The sequence below is a fragment of the Chelon labrosus genome, assembly GCF_963514085.1.
Source record: "Chelon labrosus genome assembly, chromosome: 10".
Taxonomy (NCBI): domain Eukaryota; kingdom Metazoa; phylum Chordata; class Actinopteri; order Mugiliformes; family Mugilidae; genus Chelon; species Chelon labrosus.
The window spans coordinates 22,407,738-22,426,929 of NC_140360.1; the positions used below are offsets into that span (position 1 = coordinate 22,407,738).

The 19,192-nt window shown below is 41.8% G+C and overlaps 2 protein-coding genes across 5 annotated transcripts; one reads left to right on the forward strand and one right to left on the reverse strand.

Moving 5' to 3' along the window:
* Positions 1-1,429: 1,429 nt before the first annotated feature.
* Positions 1,430-9,153, reverse strand: zbtb48 (zinc finger and BTB domain containing 48). 2 transcript variants are annotated; one of them, XM_084553298.1, is made up of 11 exons: positions 8,811-9,153; positions 6,187-6,878; positions 5,773-6,089; positions 5,597-5,702; positions 5,429-5,521; positions 5,254-5,340; positions 5,011-5,165; positions 4,167-4,303; positions 3,445-3,609; positions 3,269-3,357; positions 1,430-1,860 (listed from the first exon to the last, which is right to left on the reverse strand). In XM_084553298.1, the coding sequence occupies exons 2-11, from the start codon at positions 6,850-6,852 to the stop codon at positions 1,432-1,434; spliced, it is 2,244 nt and encodes a 747-aa protein (XP_084409424.1). In that variant the 5' UTR covers positions 6,853-6,878; positions 8,811-9,153; the 3' UTR covers positions 1,430-1,431. The 2 variants fall into 2 exon arrangements, with proteins under 2 accessions (XP_084409424.1, XP_084409423.1); XM_084553297.1 differs by having other exon boundaries at positions 8,807-9,153.
* Positions 9,154-9,304: 151 nt separating this feature from the next.
* On the forward strand, positions 9,305-17,093 carry nol9 (nucleolar protein 9). Of its 3 annotated transcripts, none has more exons than XM_084553299.1 (13): positions 9,305-9,463; positions 9,845-10,366; positions 10,469-10,679; positions 10,801-10,931; positions 11,023-11,158; positions 12,218-12,314; positions 12,489-12,586; positions 13,801-13,968; positions 14,050-14,302; positions 14,393-14,507; positions 14,975-15,149; positions 15,922-16,055; positions 16,153-17,093. In XM_084553299.1, the coding sequence occupies exons 2-13, from the start codon at positions 9,902-9,904 to the stop codon at positions 16,270-16,272; spliced, it is 2,103 nt and encodes a 700-aa protein (XP_084409425.1). In that variant the 5' UTR covers positions 9,305-9,463; positions 9,845-9,901; the 3' UTR covers positions 16,273-17,093. The 3 variants fall into 3 exon arrangements, with proteins under 3 accessions (XP_084409425.1, XP_084409427.1, XP_084409426.1); XM_084553301.1 differs by having other exon boundaries at positions 9,353-9,421; XM_084553300.1 differs by lacking the exon at positions 9,305-9,463 and having other exon boundaries at positions 9,516-10,366.
* Positions 17,094-19,192: the final 2,099 nt, after the last annotated feature.

Below are 19,192 nucleotides of genomic sequence, written 5' to 3' on the forward strand. Positions count from 1 at the left end.
TAAATACAGTTTATTCTTAACCCTATGTGCCGTTTTGTGTGTAATGCTTCGAGTATGGTTGAAGTAAATGAAAGTCCAGGCAGGCTATATTTAATTAGCCGTTAGCAAAGATCCAACAGATACCTATTTGTTTAGATATCAAGGGACAGTGAATGCAGCAGGCTGAATGCATTTATTTTTTTATAGCAAGTGTAAGCTAATGAGTGCACTTGAACATAAAATGCTACATTTAGATGATAAGAAAAATCATTCATGTGTGTGTAACACTTGAATAACAATGTGGATGTTTTGTGGGTCAAAATATATCCGTTAATCAAACAGACGCATTTCCTTTCTAGTTTTATTTCAACATATTATATTGCTCGGGTTACTCATGCTAACTTTGCATTCTCCACTTCTACTTCAGACATTTGTTGGAACAAGGTATACTGTGTTAAAACCAAACACTGAAGGACCAATATCCTGCAGCTTTCCAAAAAATGCTTTTTCAAATCTGACAGATATTAGACAGAAAACAGATATCAGCCCTGTAGAATGGCCGTTTTGTTAACTGCTTTGGGCATTTCCATCCAAGTCAAACACCGTACAGGTCAGCCAGCAAGTATCCTGATTCCAGGTGGCTGATGTCTGTGTTCACTTTTAGTTGATGTATAGTGTATAAAAATAACTTTTTCTTTTTAATTCATCGTTGTTGAGTGACTCCTCGTATCCCCGAATTTCTGCAGCAGAAGTGGAAGGTATGTGGGGCCACATTGATACATTAAATACATCAGCTTAAAATAAACTGAAATTATCTTTTTAACACGTGCAAAGTTAATGTTTTAAAAAGCATTTTACGTTCCTATCCGCTGGTAGTTGTGGAATCTAGGAGCTCTGCCAGGAGTTCTACTTTTTGTCATTCTTGTTTGCAACACTTTTCAACATAATGCAGCACCAGTAATAAACAGTAGGGAATTATCTCCTTCCTGTTGTTGTCAACAAAAATGAGAAATGTTAACACTTGTGAATGTTAGTAGCAGAGTTGTTCTGCTGGATTGTGAAGATAAATGTCAAACTAGTCCTTTAATCCCTTCAGTAACAGACTCACACACAGCTCCAGCTGCTGTAGGCACATTTGTCAAATTAGGATTAATGAAACCAGATCCAAATATTATTTTGCATTCAAGCATGCAGTTTATTTACTCTGAGTAGACTACCGAATGTGGAAACTCAACAGTATCCGACTCTGTTGCAGCTTCTTTGTAACCAGATCTGGAAGGCCACTCGTTTAAGGCCTCGCCATCGTTTACATGTCATCTTTACCACATTTACACTAAGTATTAGTCATGCAATCTGTGTCTGGATTTGGATCAACAGCCTCTGAAGAGATGACATCAGTTCCATGCTGAAAGGACGGAGGTGGTGCTGCTCACATCCTCTGGTCTTCAGCGCTCAGGTCTTACTATCTGATAAATTGTCAACGATTCCCTCCATGTCCATCGCGGCCTCGTAGGCCTCACCGACCAGCTGCGTTACTTCCGGCACAGAAAAACTCTCTGCATCTGCCGCGACATGTCCCAGGCCCTGGTTGGACCCCACCTCCTCCATCAGGGCTGCCTCACCCGCCTCGATCACTACCCCCACTATGCAGCTGGAGGCGAGGGCTGTGACAGACCCCGGGTTTGTGGAATCCTGGACGACATCTGCCTCTGGGACGTAGTCTGTCTCGTCAGCGATCAGCGAGGCCTCCGCCGCCTTAGCAGCTTCATTCTCTCCAGGACTTCCATCCACGTCCTGCACGATCACGTTCCTCAGTTTCCTTTGCCGAGGGTTGTAGTTCTCGGTGCGTTTGTGGATCTGAATGTGTCGTCGGAGGTGAGCCTGGAAGAGGAAATGTAAAGATGGTATTCATTCAGGCTAGTGAGCCAAAGCGTATAGTAAATTAATTTGAAGAAGAAAATCCCCCTCAGTTCCAGTTTCTCAGATATGACATTAAGTTATTGTCGTTTGTGAACAGAAATGTAATAGAGACTTTTGAAGGAACAAATCAAACCACTTTAACATTATTTTGTTGAAGTTTAAGCTCCAGTAAAAAATAAAACAGGCTGACTTCAAAGAAAATATATGAGAATAATGTCTTTTTTCTTTTGCACAGAACAATAGATTTGGTTAAAGTTTATTTATCACAGACCAGGAGGAAAAAAACAACCAAGGGGTACTCAAGGAGAAAACTATTAGAATTGAAAGTGATGATGGAGGTCTTTAGACTCAGAGTGTGTCAAGAGAAGCTCAGTCGGCAAATAATCTGATGTACAAAATTTATTTTTATAATACGAATACCGAAAGAGTCACTGATTCTGTCTTCTTAAATGTGACTTACTGCAGTTTTTCCTAACAGGCTCTGACACTAATCTTTTCCGGCAAGGACATCACCAGGAAACAGCACTGTTCATGTTTGTTTTTCTTCTCTGACTCATTCAAGCACATTCACAGCCCCAGTGGCCTAATGGATAAGGCACTGGCCTCCTAAGCCAGGGATTGTGGGTTCGAATCCCATCTGGGGTGTGAAGCAGAGTGGCGCAGCGGAAGCGTGCTGGGCCCATAACCCAGAGGTCGATGGATCGAAACCATCCTCTGCTACACTGACTTTTCTCACAGACGAAACAGGGCACTAAAATATTTACAGAAAACAATATGCACACAGATAATCATAGTCACTTTGTTTGGTTTTGACTGGGTAATATGTGGAAACTTTTTATGTCTCTACAGCTATTTAAAGCTGTTATTTAGACATAATCTCTCCGGCATATACATATAATCAGTTCTGTGGTAGGTCAGACTATTGCGGTTTCCCAGAATCCTAGTAAGATTTGCAAATGACTTGTTTTACTTTTAAAACCCCAAAGAAAGTCGCTACCATATTTGGTCAAAGCGAGTTCATTCAAATAATATTTAGTTATTGATGTTTAAGGATTCTTTGTGAGTTGGAAGACTGTGATGGACAGTTTTTTTCTTTCTTTGTTCAGACCAAACAATGTAACCAGGGATTGTGAGTTTCTGGTACACAAGAGCATGAAGCAGAGTGGCGCAGCGGAAGCGTGCTGGGCCCATAACCCAGAGGTCGATGGATCGAAACCATCCTCTGCTACACTGATTTTTCTAACAAACCAACTGCATATGTTTGGTCTTGCTGAACAGAGACAACAGAGGTTGGAAGATTTCCTCCTGAATAAGCAGATCTCTGTGTCTCTACCTTTGATTGGGCTATTCCTGTTACATTTGAACCGACCTGTCGGGTGAACATGTAGCCGCAGTCCTTGCACTCAAACTTCCTCATCCCTTTGTGACGCCGCAGATGGACGCGTAGTTGCTCCCTTGCTGTTGAAGAAAAGAAAAAACTGTTTGCATTTTCCCCTCGGTACATCTTTAATGTTTTGATGCACAGTCAGCAGCGGTTCATTTTACCTTTAAAGGTTTTGCCACATATGTGACAGCAGTGTGGGCGGCCTTCCTCGTGCTTGCTGGCCTTGTGGCGTACGAGGGCGCCTTTCTCTGTGAAGCGCTGCTCGCAGACATCGCAGCCGAAGGGGCGCTCGCCGGTGTGCGTCCGGTGGTGTTTATCCAGACTAGCTGGTTGTGGAAATACAGGGATTAACAGTCCAAATAATATCTGCTTAGAGTGTTTAAGAACTTATTTCTAACTGCTCGGTGTGCCGAGACTCCAACAAGTGTCCATGGATTTCGTCCTGTTATGTCTTTTGTATTTTGAAGCATTCTCTAAAAGTTGTGGATGTAAACAGGAAGTATGCTAAGGTACAGCTGTACAATCTAGTGCAATCCAATGCTACAGCTGTGACACAAACCCTAGTTTTATAAAGTTTTGTTGTAATTCTACTTTATGTGTACTGGACAGCACTAGATATCTATAGACATCCAAATACAAACATGTCCAAGTTCTAAAGTGCTAAGGAACATCCTTATTTCTATGAGTTCTAGGGAGATTTACGGATGTTTATTGGCGATGCTAATTAAAAAGAATTATGTCAGTGGTCAGATTTGTGTAATGAGAGTGCTGATCGCGTTGATAATCCGCTCAAACTGCAGCAGCTAACTTCACTTTTCTTTCACATCTCACAGTATCTTCGCCTCACGCCGAAGGAAGATGGCGGCACGACCAGCCCCATTACCTTGCGTCCTGAAGGTCTTCCCACAGAGGTGACACTGGTAAGGTCTCTCGCCGCTGTGTATGCGCAGGTGCATGTTGAGGTTGTTCTTCTGGGAGAACGCGTGGCCGCATAAGTTGCATACGAAGGGCCGCTCGTTTCTGTGAGGCGGATCAGAGAAGTTAAAAATCCACACAAAGTCCCACTTTAATCATCTTTTCTACAACTGACGGGTTCCTCGACTTTCTGCTCAGACCATACGTTAACATCCTCGGGGACGATCACAAGTATCCAGCTTTAGGTACATTTGTTTACACCTAGACTTAAAATGTGTCTCCATGTGCGTCTTGAGCCACCACATGATAGCTCATGATAGTTTTGCACGCTGTGTGCATCAATATGCAGTCCCATAGTGTAAGTAACATCTTTTTTTTCTCTGTTTTATGTGTTAAAAGCAACAACTACTCACATTTGTAATTTAATTAAAGATATTACAAGCGAGTGATTGGGGGTTTGAGTCCCGTCTGGGGTGTGAAGCAGAGTGGCGCAGCGGAAGCGTGCTGGGCCCATAACCCAGAGGTCGATGGATCGAAACCATCCTCTGCTACATTCACTTTTCTTATTCACTTATGGTACTTTTGTCTTTCCTGGTGATCATTTAATGTTGTGGTTGAGTGTCTGAATGAATGAGACCAAAACCACTTATGCTTAGGATGTCAGTTGAGCTGGCAGTCTTTAATGTGACCCAGGACGCAGTGCGAACACTCAACGTGGCCCAGACCTTCTTAGGTGTGTTCACACCTGTACTTAAAGATGACAACTTCGTCTGACTGAAGCAGTACTGTAATAGAAAAGAAAAATGCTCAACCTGTGAATGGCTTTGATGTGCATTTGCAGGCCGTTTCTACTCGACGCTCGATGGCCACACTCCTCGCACACAAACGGCTTTTCACCTCGATGTTTGGCTGCTTCGTGCACGCGCAGCTCCGTCCGAGTTAGGAAGGTTTTCGGGCACTGTGGACACTACAAACAGAATCAGAGACACGGCCCCAAAACATTTGTGTTCGAAAGTATCAGAATTCGCAAGCCAAGTGTGGACGAGAGTACTCACTGCATGAGGTTTTGGGTAACCATGAACCTTCATCATGTGGACTGTCAAGTTTTTCTTGTACATAAACTGCTCAGGACACGTTGAACACTGGAAAAGATATTCACAGTGAGATGGAAGTTTAAAAACTGTTCATGTTTGACAGAATTTACAGTCGCCACTGTTTGTGAGGCTGTACCTTGTGAGGCATGTCTCCTGTGTGGGAGACAACGTGCATACGCAGCTCTTCTTTAGTATTAAAGGTGGAGGAGCACGTTGGGCAGGCGTATGTCTGGAATTACAACGGTACAGTCACTGATGATTCTTGATGCTGACGACGGCTGAAGCGTGTCTTCTCTCCACTCACCTGTACTCTTGCGCAGTCTCTGATCTCATGTACCAAGAGATTCTCCTTCCTGAAGTACCTCTTTCCACATTTAAGGCAACCGAACGGCCTCTCCCCTGTGTGCCGCCTGTGGAAGGAACTAATTAGTGGCTGTTCCTTCAAGGGCAATTCCGAGGAAAGATGGTGAAACCTTGTACCTGTTGTGGACTTTGAGGTAATATTTGCTCTTGAAGGATTTGCTGCAGATGGGACACTGCACACAGTCCTTCTTGGAGTCTTCCTCCGTAGCCTCGCCCTTCGTGTTTTTGTTTGTTTTAGTCTGGGCCTTGCGTTTCTGTGTCGAAGATGTGGACGGTGCTGGTGATGTGGGCTCTGCGATGGGCACATACTCCTCGTCCGTGTCTTCGGTGATCCCCTCAAAGTCGCCCACATCTTCTTCTTCTTCTTCTGCAGCTTCTTCTCCGGTCACCTGGCTAACACCACTGTCGTTTATGTCAATCTGCAGCTCTGTTACCTAAAAGCGTCACAAGACAAGGTTAATAATAACCAATATATTCTGCATAATGATTTGCCTCATTGGTGCAATTCGTTTTAATGTTCACGTATTCTACCTCAACTTGCAGATCTGAGTTTTGGCTCTCCACGGTGACTTCACCACTTTCTTTCTCCAGAACATTTGGGGCCCTCTTGCTGTCAGAGATGTGGCTCTCATCAATAGTGACCAGTCGCTTGGGGCCCTTGACCACTCGGCCAGAGCGTGTGGTTGTGGTGGTGTTAGTAGCCGTGGTAGAAGTGCCAGCAGCAGGATCAAAGCTGGACTCGTCTTTTGCGGCAGTGAGCAAGTTCTCCTCTTTAACTACAGCCGCATCTGACTTCCTAGGCCTCCCTCTTTTACGCTTCGCAGGCACAGCATCCACGGAGGTTTCCTTGAACTGCTGACAGAGCGCGAGAGCTTCCGGCACACCCAGACTGGTCGCCGCATGCTGCACCTTGTCCAGGTTGTCGGGCTCCAGCCTCAGTTCTCCGGTGTAGACGAAGTTCAGGAGCAGCTCCAGGCCATCGTTGGGGCATCCTTGCAGACAGAACTCCATGCAGGGGGCGGAGGTCACGCTGGACTGCTGGAAGAGTTCGCTGAAGCAGGCGAGGATGTTGCGATGGGCGAGGTAGACCACTCCACCTCCCACATTCAGCACTGCATCGCAGAACCTGCCGACTGCCCTCTGCTCGTTCAGGGAGGAGAGGATACGCTGTGCATGCTTGCTGTCTGCTACAGGCATCCCTCCAGCTTCACTGTAGACTGCGGCTATATGACACACATAAGTGTTGCTGTGTTACAGTTTTCATTATTGGTTAATCCGCCAAATAATTTATAGTAGTATAGTTTACAGTTTTTTTTATTTGCAGTGGCAGAACAAATAGGAGAATGGGTGAGATCAATACTATACTAAAAAAAAAGAAAAAAAAACATAATAGGAGTCAGAATAAATAAGAGGATGCTATCATGATTTCTCACAGTCTAATGAACATCTTCTGATTACTTGTTTTACTTCTGTTTTATGTGTTAAAAGTTCAGTTTGCTACCAAGTTTTAACAAAGCAATGTGACAAATGCTCACATGTGAAATGTGTAACTTGAATCAAAGACACATAAGGACACATTGTGCCTTGGGAAACCAGTATGCGCGTTTTTCTTTTACGATGTGTCATAGCGCAAACAATGGATAAGGCACTAGCCTCCTAAGCTGAGTCCCAGGTGAGTTGTGCGAAGCAGAGTGGCGCAGCGGAAGCGTGCTGGGCCCATAACCCAGAGGTCGATGGATCGAAACCATCCTCTGCTACATTACTTTATCTTGTAAACAAAAAGAATATCTTTGACTTTGATCAGAGAGAACAGAACACTTAAAGCTTCCATGAAAACAACCAGCAGACTAATAATAAGAATAATCTTTATGTCTCTACATCTGTTCTGTTTACTGAAGGTCCATGTTGCACTATACCCCCAGAAATCACATTTAAATAGTCAGAAATGCCTATGTTGGTTCCCAGAATCCCAGTAAGGTGTTATGTGTCCACAAAAAAAAGAAATTCAGTTTACTACCACATTTTGTAATTGGTAAGACAATGGCCTCTTAAGCCAGGGATTATGGGTTTGCTTGCATTTGTGTGAAGCAGAGTGGCGCAGCGGAAGCGTGCTGGGCCCATAACCCAGAGGTCGATGGATCGAAACCATCCTCTGCTACGTTGACTTTTCTTACAGCAAAACTGCACACGTTTGGGTTTGATCAGACAAAACAAGATGCTAAAATATTTCCAAAAAACAACCTGCAGGCTAATAACAATAACCTCTACGTATTTTCAAAATGCTATGTTTTATCTGTTTTATGTCCCCAAAACCCAAAGAAGTTCAGTTTACTGCCAAACTTTTGACTGAAGCGGTTTTCTGCAGATTGCTTCTGCTCTAATATGGAGTTTGTATACCACATGATACATAATTATTTCTATAAATAAGCTGAGGTAAATATTCTCTCTATAAAAAGTTTCTGATGATTTACTATAGATAAAATCAACCAAAAATGTAAATATATGGACCTGAAACTAATAAGTTAACAGGAGTTTTTTTTTATTCAGTTTACATTGGAATAAGCCAAACATGTCGTGTTTCCATCTTCTTGTCGGTGATCCACTGCTCTTCTTTTTTAATAATTGTAATTTATCTTTAGTAATTTAGAGACCTGGATTATTGATTGCACTGATTGCACTGAATGGTGTGAAGTCTTCATTTTAGGTTCAGGACAACACTGAAGTAATTTATTCATTTATGTGAGAAAATAATCTACAAATGAATCCTCAGTGACAGCAATCAATCACAACAGTAATCTGATGATAGAACACATAACAACCTATGTATGCAATTTTTCTCCATTGTCTAATTTAATTTTGTGCTTTAGGTACATTTTCCTGATTATACTTAGATACTTTTAGAGCATTTTAAAAGTAGAACACAATAGTTCACATGCTAAGAGTTTAATACTTCTTCCACCACTGCATAATGTTCATTTAAATGAAGTTAAAGACGTGTAGAAGACTTACCTAAATATCTTAATAACACGTTTATAAATCGAATGTTCCACTTATTTAAAACGGACTGTGCTGATATTACAAATAAAATCAGAATGCATTCAAGTGTACTTTTCAAATGGCCGTATTTCATGAAATTATTGCAAACCCTTACCTACTTGCGCACTTCGACGTTTATTTCCTAGCACATATCTTTTAAGACGCTCCCTTAGCGCGGTACGCACCAGACAGCCGCGCGGAGACTCACATCTGCAGTATCGATGGAAACTGATTATTTATTCTCGATATGTGGATAAACTACTCCCGATCAGACGTAATTGCAGTAGATTTTATAAAATAGCAAAGCCTAGCTACATGCACCTTGTTTTCGTTTCTTGTAGGCCCCTAAAAACTCGGTCGCTTTAACAGGATGTGACGCTGTTTAAGCGACCGAACTTCGGGAACAGTTTTTGTTGTCCAGTATTAAAAACTAATATTCACAAAAATACCACTACGCTTTCTAAAAGCAAAATAATAATTTGTGTCTTACTGGCTGTGTGTTATTTTCATTTAAAGTCACAAAGCTATAAACATAACTTAAATTAGTTAAATACTTATTCGTAAATAATAACACTCAGGGAAATACTATGGTCGACCATCTAGACGCGGCGTTTGTTTCACATGTATGTTAGCCTGCTAGCTTGTTAGCACGCTGTGTAAACAGCGGACCAGCTCCTTGGATACAGTTTCGCAAATTATATACGCTGCTCATTCAGTAAAGCCATTAGGGGTGAGGTTTACATTGCCGCAACGCTTTCTTCCGTAGCAGGGGGTACGTTTTTTTGTTTGTTTGTTCATCTGTTTGCTAGCAACTACCGCTAGTTCTTGTGAAGGCTGTGCTAGGTAACGTTAGCCATGACAACTTCCAAGTTTGTATTGTTGTCAGACTGTGGGTTTGTTGAATTTATTCATTACTCAGATGTTGAGGAACTAATAATTAAAATAATGTGTGTAGTGTTTTTACTTGTTTACATGATAAGCTTAGCTTTCATGCTATTGGATCGTGGCTATGAAGTGAAGCTAGCTATAGCTGAGGAATATCTTTAGAAAATAAATAGCAGCATCGTTTGTGAATGGTTTTGTCGTCATGTGCTCTTCTTTGTGATGAAATATGTATTCTCAGATGCAAACATTGTTGCCCCTCTCTTTACAGGCTCCCTCCCCCTTTGATTTCCGAGCTCCCACGTGAGTGATTCTTGATCTGAGGATCATGAAGGTGAACAAAACCACACAGGTCAAAGGTAAATCTCAAAAGTGGAAGGACGTGAGGGGCAAACGGTCCAGGACTCCCATCACCTCCTCTGATCTGAACTCGAGTCCTGTCACGGCCAGGGTGATAAAGGAGCACCAGATGTCTGTGAAGAAAAAACCCTCCGTGAAAAGGCTGAAAAATAAAGCAAAGGCTGTCTCTGACACCAAGGTAATCCGTCCCGAGTCTGGAGTAAAGAAGTCGTACAATCAGGCTAATGGAAGTTCAGTGTTTACTGTGGACAATGAGTCAGATGACTCTCAGGACTGGAAGGAGTATTCCCAGTCGTTTCATGGGAACGGTATGGAGGCTTCAGGTGAAACGAAGGACGCACAGCCGGGTAGGCTGGAGGGAGAGGCTCTCCATCATTGTGCACAGAGAGATGATGGACAGAACCGTGTAGTGCTTGTCATGCAGAAAGATCAGGTACGCTTCAGTGCATGTTTTGTCGATAGATTTAGCAACAATGAAACGCATGTTTTTCCATTTTAATCCATTTCTATTAATCTTTGTGTTACTTTCCTGCAGACGCTGTGTTTCCGTGGGAAGTGCTTCTTGACCTGTCTGTATGGGCGTATAGAGGTGATGGGGTTCACCGTTGAAGGTGGCCAGCAGTCGTATCCACTCTTCTCCCCAGCTTCACATTGCCCATTGACCATTAGGACTTTGGAGAACTCTGAATTTTCCAAAGATGACAGAGCAGGAGCTTCGCACATCCTCCAAAAGTATCTTCCAGCAGGTAAGAAGCTCACCTTAATTGATTATTAGTTATATACACGACTGACGCAATACTGCGCTGCTTTTAACAAAAACATATTAAAATATATTTTTGTGATTCTCTTTTAATGTATTTTTTGCAGCATTGCGGAAGAAGTTGCTAAAAAAGATAATCTGTCACTCATCCATCATCCTGCTGGAGCCCATGGAGACGCCCCTCACACGGTTCCTGTCAAGCTTCACAGATCTGAGTGAATTGTTCAGTCCTCCTGTGGTAAGTTGGCTGACATTTTCACCGAATCGTGCAGTGTTCAATGAGTGATAACTTAATCTTGAAATGTCTTGTCCTCCCTGCATGCATGTAGAGTGAATTAATGTCAGCCGTTCTCGACACTCCACTCAACGGTTTGGGTATGATTCCCCTGGCCAGCACCATCGAGGGCCTGAAAATATCGAACAGCTGCAGAGAGGCCCTAAACACTGTGGTCAACGCCTGCAGAAGTAAGCCCCTTTCAGACGTGCATCTCGTGAAAAACCACTTCACTTTTATTCCACTATGTTAAATGTTTTAAAAGGCAAATGAATACAGTGCAATTAAAATCATCAGCAGCAAACTTTTCAGTTTTCATAGAGGTGATATAAGCATGTCTTGTTCTGTCACATAAAGGGGACAAAATATTGTTTATTCTGTCTTCTCTTAAGCCCAAAGTAAATTAAATTAAATATTATTCGCACACTTGAACCCAAAAATATAAAGAATGTGAGAAAGTTGGAAATAAATGTTAAATAAATTGTTAAATGATCCTTTTAAAGGAACATCTTTGTGACTCAAAACTTAAGGTGCCAAACATGCACTACAGCAAAATCTGTCATCGGGTAGACAGAAGGGGGTGTGTTGATGCACTGTAAGGCCTTCATAGGTTAAAGATAGAGTCTGTCCCAGCACACCCTGGACAAGTGGCCAATCTATCAGGTCTATCAGGGCTAACGCACTCATCCATTCACTCTCGCATGCACACCTATGGCCACTTTAGAACCAGCATGTTACTACCTCTGCAATAACATGTAAATATATAATCCCTGTAACTCCTGTTTACACTTACCTTGTCGACACTTTACCAACTTTATCCACTTATTCACTTTATTCATACAGCCAAGTTTAAAATGTTTCATATGTTTATGCAATAGTTTTTGTACATATTGTGTATTGTTTTTCTTTCTTTAAAAGAGTCTTCTTTTCCACTTCATGCTGCTCACATGTGCCTTGAATTGCTCCCTGGGGGCAAATAAAGTTTTCTGAATCTTAATCTGAATAACATGCACGTCTTGGAGTCGATAAGTCCAAATGTACTGTCATTTGGAGCACGTTTAGTGGTTTAATAGCGATCATGAGAACTTAACACAGAACATAATAGACAGTTGTGATAATATTCCTAGGTTGAGTGCTGGAGCAAACGGTCCTTAGCTGGAACCATTTGGCTTCCAGGGCACTCCGGTAACAAAACACTCACATTTAATGCTTACCAGAAAACTTAACGGAGCTATGTCTTTCATTCACAGGAGACATTGATGGCTCCGCAGTTATCCTCGTATATGGGACCAAGAATGTGGGCAAGTCAACGTTCATTCGCGTCCTCATCAATACTTTACTCAATCAGTAAGTCCTCACACGTCTTTTCTTCGTTTGTACACATTAAAGAGTATATGCTGATATTTTCTACTATTTTTCTACTCTTAAGATTTCTGTGTCTTTTTTTTTTTCTTTATTTTGTCGTCCCTTATTACAGTTTTCTGTGTTCCAGGGTAACATTTTGTTCTGTTTTTCCTGCAGTACTACTAGTGTAGACTACTTGGAGGGTGACCTGGGTCAATCAGAATTCACTCCACCTGGTTGCCTGTCTCTGCTGACTGTCAGACAACCTCTTTTGGGTAACTTTTAATTTTATCGTTGCTCCACATCTTTGTTTTTTTTCTTGATTACATTTTGAACTGAATTCATATATTGGGTACTTGTGGGTGCAAATTTGAGAGTGGTTAAATTTACATGGACAGCATTTCTTCAGCCTAATTTAAATAATTACGTGGGCATTAAATAAAATGACTTGATAAGATAAATGTGTTTACATGCCCCAAAACATCAACCACTGTAGAACATTTTAGTCTTTCTACGCGCTGTGGAGCGTCGGATCTGCTGTAAATATGACATAAGATGTTTTATCCAAACTTTTTGACAGCACTGAATTCATTCACACACCCACATTTACCCGCAGTGGAACTGCCCACATCATTTTCAGCTTTCGAACCTTTTAATCATCAAAGTGTTGGTCATTAAACATTAACTCTTTTAAGGTCTCCCAACAAAAAAGTTCTCAACTGATGTTTATTCCACATCGGGCAACCATGTGTAGAAAGAATGTATTTATTCCAATCAGAGAGAAACAATCAGATCAAGTGTTTGAATGGTTATTAGGCGCTTATATTTTCCTATTGAACCCTCTCAATCTGATTGAAAAGTTCCCCCTTTGGGCCAGTCTGTTCTGGCTGACATGGTTGAATGAAGCATTTTTATTGCCATTATTAGTGGAATAATAGTGTCCATGTAAACATAGGTTGTGTTAATCTGTAGCTGGAGGCGTCAATTACCTAGTTTACAGACTGGAAACTGGGACACGTCTAACTTTGCTGTGTCCAAAGGGACTGATGTCTGCACTCCTACAATGTTTTTTTGGAGGATTATGTGCTGACATAAGTCTAACATTCTTCCAGTGACTCCCTGAGTGTCCTGGTTTCCATATTGTTGGAGTTGCAAGTTCCAGCACACCTTGTGTTTTTGCACAAGTTCCAGATTGAGCTTCATTAAACATATCGTGTTAATTAGTGAGCTCATAGCGGTGCTTTAAAAGTGCTAGGAGGCAAATTTAGTTTCCTTTGGACAGATCTGTTTCTTGTCTTTATGCTAAGCTAACAGGCTCCTGACTCTAGCTTCTTATTCAAGTACTGACTTCTAATCCTCCAGAAAACTATTCAGTGTATTTAGCTATTCTGTAGTAGGGTGAATGTAATTATAAAATGTAAAAACGGTTTCTCCTTGTGCCACTTTTGTACTGAAGAGATTAGCAGACTTACACTGAGTTGTTTTTCAGGTCCTCCTTTCACACATCAGCACACTCCAGACCACATGATCTACTACGGTCAGTCGTCATGCGAGTCAGACTTAGACCGCTACCTGGAATGTCTTAAGTCCTTGTGGCGCAGACGCTCCCAGAGCCGAGAGTCTCCCATCATCGTCAACACCATGGGCTGGGTCAAAGGTCAGCTCACACTCTCCCCTGTGACAGTATTAAAACAACATCAAATCTGTAAGCTCCCTCTGAACTTGTGTCTGTACTCAGGTTTTGGATTACAGGTGCTGGTGGACATGATCCGCTTCTTCCCCGTCTCACACGTCATCCAGCTCGGTCATGGCGGCACCACGCAGTGTCCCGCCCTCACTCCCGAATTTGTGAGGACGGCACAGGGCTGCCAGACGCACCCACCTGCCCAGAGCGCTCTGGACGAGTTCACGGAGAGCCACAGTCCACCCAGGAGCTACTCTCACCTTGCTGTGCAGTCAGAGTTTCAAGGAGTGGCACGCCAAGGAACAGCGTAAGCAAAGCCCTCTCAGCCTGAGTTGGTTTTAACGTACGGTATTTAAGCTTCCATTATCTTATTGTTTTGAGTTGATGTGTTTGACAGGAAACATCAGCGCAGCAATGAACACAGGGAGCTGTCTCTGCTGGCCTATCTGAGTCAGCTGCAGGCTCCTGAGCCGGGACCAGTTAGACCTCTGAACAGCCTCACCCCATACCAGGTACATGAGAACCACATGTCCGCTGTTACTTGAACATGGTAACAGTTTTTTATTATGATCTGAGACAATTTAGAATTTTTAATTAATGGCAAATGAGTTACAATTTCACAGTCACACATCTAAGAGACTGAACAGCCAATTGAAATTTTAAGCATGAACCGGTGTTGAAGAAACAGTTTAAACTAAATTAATATAACATGATATAGACATGGCATCAGCATAACATATCCTTCTTATCCTGACATTTAAAGACAGTTTCACATGTTGGGAATATGCTAATATTGTCTTTATAGTTGGATTATATGAGGAAAGGAAGAATAAGCAGGAAAGTAGCGGACCTAGCACCTCAGTTTTAGGTTCAGCATGTCACTCCTCAAACCACAAATGATTTTGATTATACTTGTTTGGTTATACAAGAGAGAAATAGTGTTTATAATGATCTAATGATTCTCCTGATGAACCCACAGGTGCCTAATACAGCGGTGGCTCTGGGTGTGATCCACTGCGAAGTGATGCCCAATCACATGTTTTATGCGGCCAATGCCAGTCTGGTGGGACTCTGCTGCCTGGCAGAGAAAGTAGTAAGCAGGGGAGGTCCAGTCCTTCTCTCCCAGGCTCCCACCTGCCCATGTGTGGGCTTTGGTACGTGTCTTGCCTGACTTTTATTGTTTTATTGTTTGCTTTACTCTGTCATTCTTTGGACGTGTTAAAATAATTTTAAGAATAAGAAAACCTTTATCTGTCCCACAATGGGGAAATTGCAAAATTTCAAAATCAGCATTTTGTAAACCTACCCTATATGTTGAACATAGGTGCAGGTTTGCTGAAGCTTTCAAATACAGCCTTGATACACTGATCAGCCACAACATTAAAACCACTGGCCATCTTGTGACAATACAGTGTTCTGCTGGGAAACGTTTGGACCTGGCATTCAGGTTGTTGTTATTTAGGTCGTGGATGTTACTTAGACATGTAGCACCCACCTAGACCAGACCAGACACCCCCACCCCATAGCAATGACACTCCTTGATGGCAGCAGCCATCCCCAGCAGGTTTAGGAACAACTCAACAAACATGAAGAACAGCACAAGGTGTTGACCTGGCCTCTAAATTCACTAGATCCCAAACTGATCAAGTATCTGTGGGATGATCCACAGAGGCCCCTCACCTCAACCCATAGGACCCAAAGGCCCCCACTAACAACATTCTGCCGCCAGACACCACAGGACACCCTCAGAAGGCCCATGTCCATTCTCCGATGTTTCACAATTGTTTTGGAGGCACAAGGGACACCTACACAATATTAGGAAGGTGGTCATAATGTTATGCCTGATCGATGTATGAAATTATATGGATAAAAAAACCTGCTTTAAAGTGAAAACCCTCAATTGCTTTACTGATTAACATCCTCCAGGTGTGCTTCGAGGTATCGACGTGGCACGAGGTCTGTACTTTTTGTTGACGCCTGTAGATCCAACAGTTCTTCGGAAAGTGAACTGCCTCCTCTTGGGAGCTATTTCGTTGCCTTCGTGCATCCTCACGACACAGGTCAGATGCCAATTTATACACTCTTCCAATGACATTACAGCTGATTAAAGGATATATTTTATTGTTGGGACTTACGGTATGTTTGTCTCTGTTTCAGCCTGGCTTTGAAGGGGAGATGCCCTATGTCACTACAGACTACAGTTTTGATCTGACCGGTGCAGGAAAGCTGCGAGTCTTCAAGGGATTGGTGAGGCCCAGTCAAGCAGGGATGCAGTGACATTTCTACGCAGCATCTGTTTAATGCCCATTTCTTGGCTGGTGTGTTACTACCAAACCAGCCAGCACTGGCCTATGAATGTACAGAACTGAGGTTAAGCTGGGACAGATTTTTTTTTAAAAAATTCCATGACTGTGCAGGTGGAGATGGTTACAATCCCCTTACTGGATTTCCTTTTTGAAAACCCTGGGTGTTCTCATCGTGTCTTACAACCTGCTACTGTACATACATTTGGTGGTGCTGTGAAGGAGTTTTGTGTTTTCTGTCAAATGGACGATAATATAATACAATGCCTTGTAGTTAAAGCTCTTGTTTGATGTCTCTTCTTTGTAGGCGACATTCCAAAACTAAACACCTGTGAGACTTTTGTTCAGACTTCTTGCCTTCAGTTAGAGGTTATGAGTCATAATATTATCTTTGTGCGGATTTCAACTAGATTATGTCCATTTTAACTGTCACAGTATTCCTTATAGTCCATTTATGTTTTACAGTTGTATTTAAGTATAAAATGTCCACTTCCAACACTTTCCACACTTCTATTATACTTACATTCAACAATAAATTCGAGAAGAGGGCTGGGTGCAGTTAAGGGGGGTATTTTTTCTTGGGTCAGTATTGTGTTTGTATGCCAGTTAAAGGTTTTAGTGAAATGTCTCTTTTTTTTTTTTTTGTTCTGCTTTATGTTTGTTAAAGGGACGCCACAGTGTTACAGCACTTAAAGCTCATTCAAGAGGTGTTTCTTATGCTGTGGGATTTGAAAGACAAAAATAAAGAGCTTGTTTCTAGGGTCTATTTTTTTTTCCTGAAGGGGGCAGCAGACGTTGAAGTTGTGGTTTTGCTTTGAACGAGAGCAGATGTTTGCTTCCCAAATGTCTCAAGGGCAGAAAAGCTGCAATAAAAACTGTCAAGACTTCAGCCTGCATTAGTAAAGATTCATAATGGTTTTAGAGGCAAATCGAGACTTATTTAAGAACCACAGTGGAACGACTTGTCACCGCATGCAGGGTGTCCTTTACATTATCAGACTGGAGGGACTGAAGGAGGACTCGGTCGTAAACAGCCTCTCATTCAGCTGAGAATTGCTAATTTGTTAAGTGGGCTGTTTTAACATCCCCCTCTCTGCCCCCATCGCTCTTCTTTGTTCGCTGCTCGCCGCCTCTTTATTGAGGGTGGGAGCAAACACAAACACAGCACGGCTACATTTTGGCAGAGTCATTGTTTTGGCTTTGTCAGGTCAGATGTTGTCCCAGAGACCTCGTGCAAACCAAAGAGAAATCCCTCTGTAGAGGTGCCACGAGACAGTTTACATGAAGCTGATGTGAAATCCAATTCAGTATATGCAGTATATTTTTATATGCCCAACATTCTTCAACTTCCAGCTTCTCAGTTGTGTAGATTTGCAGTTTTTATTTGACATCTGTGATAATAAAAGTTTTAATTTTGGGGTTTTGGACTGAAGATCTGAGAAACTACTTGTTTAAAGATGTCAACTTGGGCTCGGGAAAAAGGAATTTTACAAAACAAATCATTACTACCATATCAATTTTTAAAAAATAATTGGCACAAATATTCCTTAGTTGCAGCACTGAGACAATACTATAATTTAAGTGTTGTACGTGGGATGCTGTTGGCAGAATCATGAGGTTCTTGATCTGGTTAAAGCTTGGAACGAAAAACCACGAAACTATTAAAGGCACCTGCCAAGAGGCAAAGCCAAGCAGAAATCTTGCTTAGCCCTACTTCAGTCTTAAGCCTTGTGTTGGCAATGAATACTTCACTTCTTTCAAGTAATCTGTGCCACACTTATGGGATGTCTGATCATCTGCTGCCTGAAAAGGTAACTGTGCTACCCTAAAAACCCTAAAAATGCAAAGACAACATGTCATTATAACCACTCACATTCCTGTTTAATTCAGAAAGTTAGACAATATGTAAGGCTATTTTCATTATATTGTGTTTGTTACAAATAATATGTCACCATATGTCACCATGGTTGGCTTAGTAGACCACATAGAGTGCATAGCCGACTGCAAGTTTGCTGTTTGATTTAATTTGGGGAAAGGCATCATGTACATCAAGCACTGAAATAATGGAAGAATTGGAACTAGCATATCCAAAAAAAAAAAGTTTTGCAACTCATCGAAATAGATTCTTTGGTTCTTAAAGACCGGTGGGGAGTTGGGGTTTAAATAGAAACATTTTTGTTTCCCATGAGAAAATTGCACAACCAGATACTTACCTGTTATTGAAACTGAAGCTACTTGGACAAATGGTGAAACGTGTTCAAGAAACCTTACAAGTCCAGTTGTCCTTGTTTCAGCTTGTTTTTTTTGATATAACATGACCTGGATCAAGGAGAACCTTCATAAACCTTTAGAACTAGATTGTGACTTACATCTGGCGATGAAGTAGGACCAATGTAAAGGCCCCTATCATGCCAGCTGCACATTCCCAGATTTCCCGCTTATTGTCTACATGATATTAGCTACTGCTGTGTTATAAAATCCAGGTATACTTCTCCATCTAGAAAAATGCCAGATGGTGACTGCACAGGTCTTTCTTGGGTTTGAGGAAGTCAACTCAAGCCAAGCTTTGGTTCTATAGAATTATTTTGTCGAATTTATTGTTTATATCTTATCCTCCAATTCTTCTATTTTGTAAGAGTGAAAATTCAAACAGCGAAGCTCAAGTCTAATTGTAATTAATTTTATATTTAATTACATGTTAAAAAACAACATTCTGAATAGGCTAGCCAGCTAGCTTGCTAATGGGAATAACTCAACAAATGTGCTGCTTTTGTACATTATCATTTAGTATGTATCATTTTCCACAATCAACTGGCTTTTTGCAAGTAATTATTTATGTAACACTGATGTACTTATGTACAGCTGTTTACAATGTTGTTTTATAGTAAAACAAC

Bases quoted from the DNA above. Each gene is read 5' to 3' on its own strand.
- zbtb48 (XM_084553298.1), bottom strand. From the start codon at position 6,852: ATGCCTGTAGCAGACAGCAAGCATGCACAGCGTATCCTCTCCTCCCTG. The intron at 4,304-5,010 runs GTTGAGCATTTT...TCCGCCTCACAG, and splicing joins CACATCAAAGCCATTCACAG to AAACGAGCGGCCCTTCGTAT. The intron at 3,610-4,166 runs GTAATGGGGCTG...TTCCACAACCAG, and splicing joins GAAGACCTTCAGGACGCAAG to CTAGTCTGGATAAACACCAC.
- nol9 (XM_084553299.1), top strand. From the start codon at position 9,902: ATGAAGGTGAACAAAACCACACAGGTCAAAGGTAAATCTCAAAAGTGG. The intron at 10,367-10,468 runs GTACGCTTCAGT...ACTTTCCTGCAG, and splicing joins TTGTCATGCAGAAAGATCAG to ACGCTGTGTTTCCGTGGGAA. The intron at 14,303-14,392 runs GTAAGCAAAGCC...TGTGTTTGACAG, and splicing joins GTGGCACGCCAAGGAACAGC to GAAACATCAGCGCAGCAATG.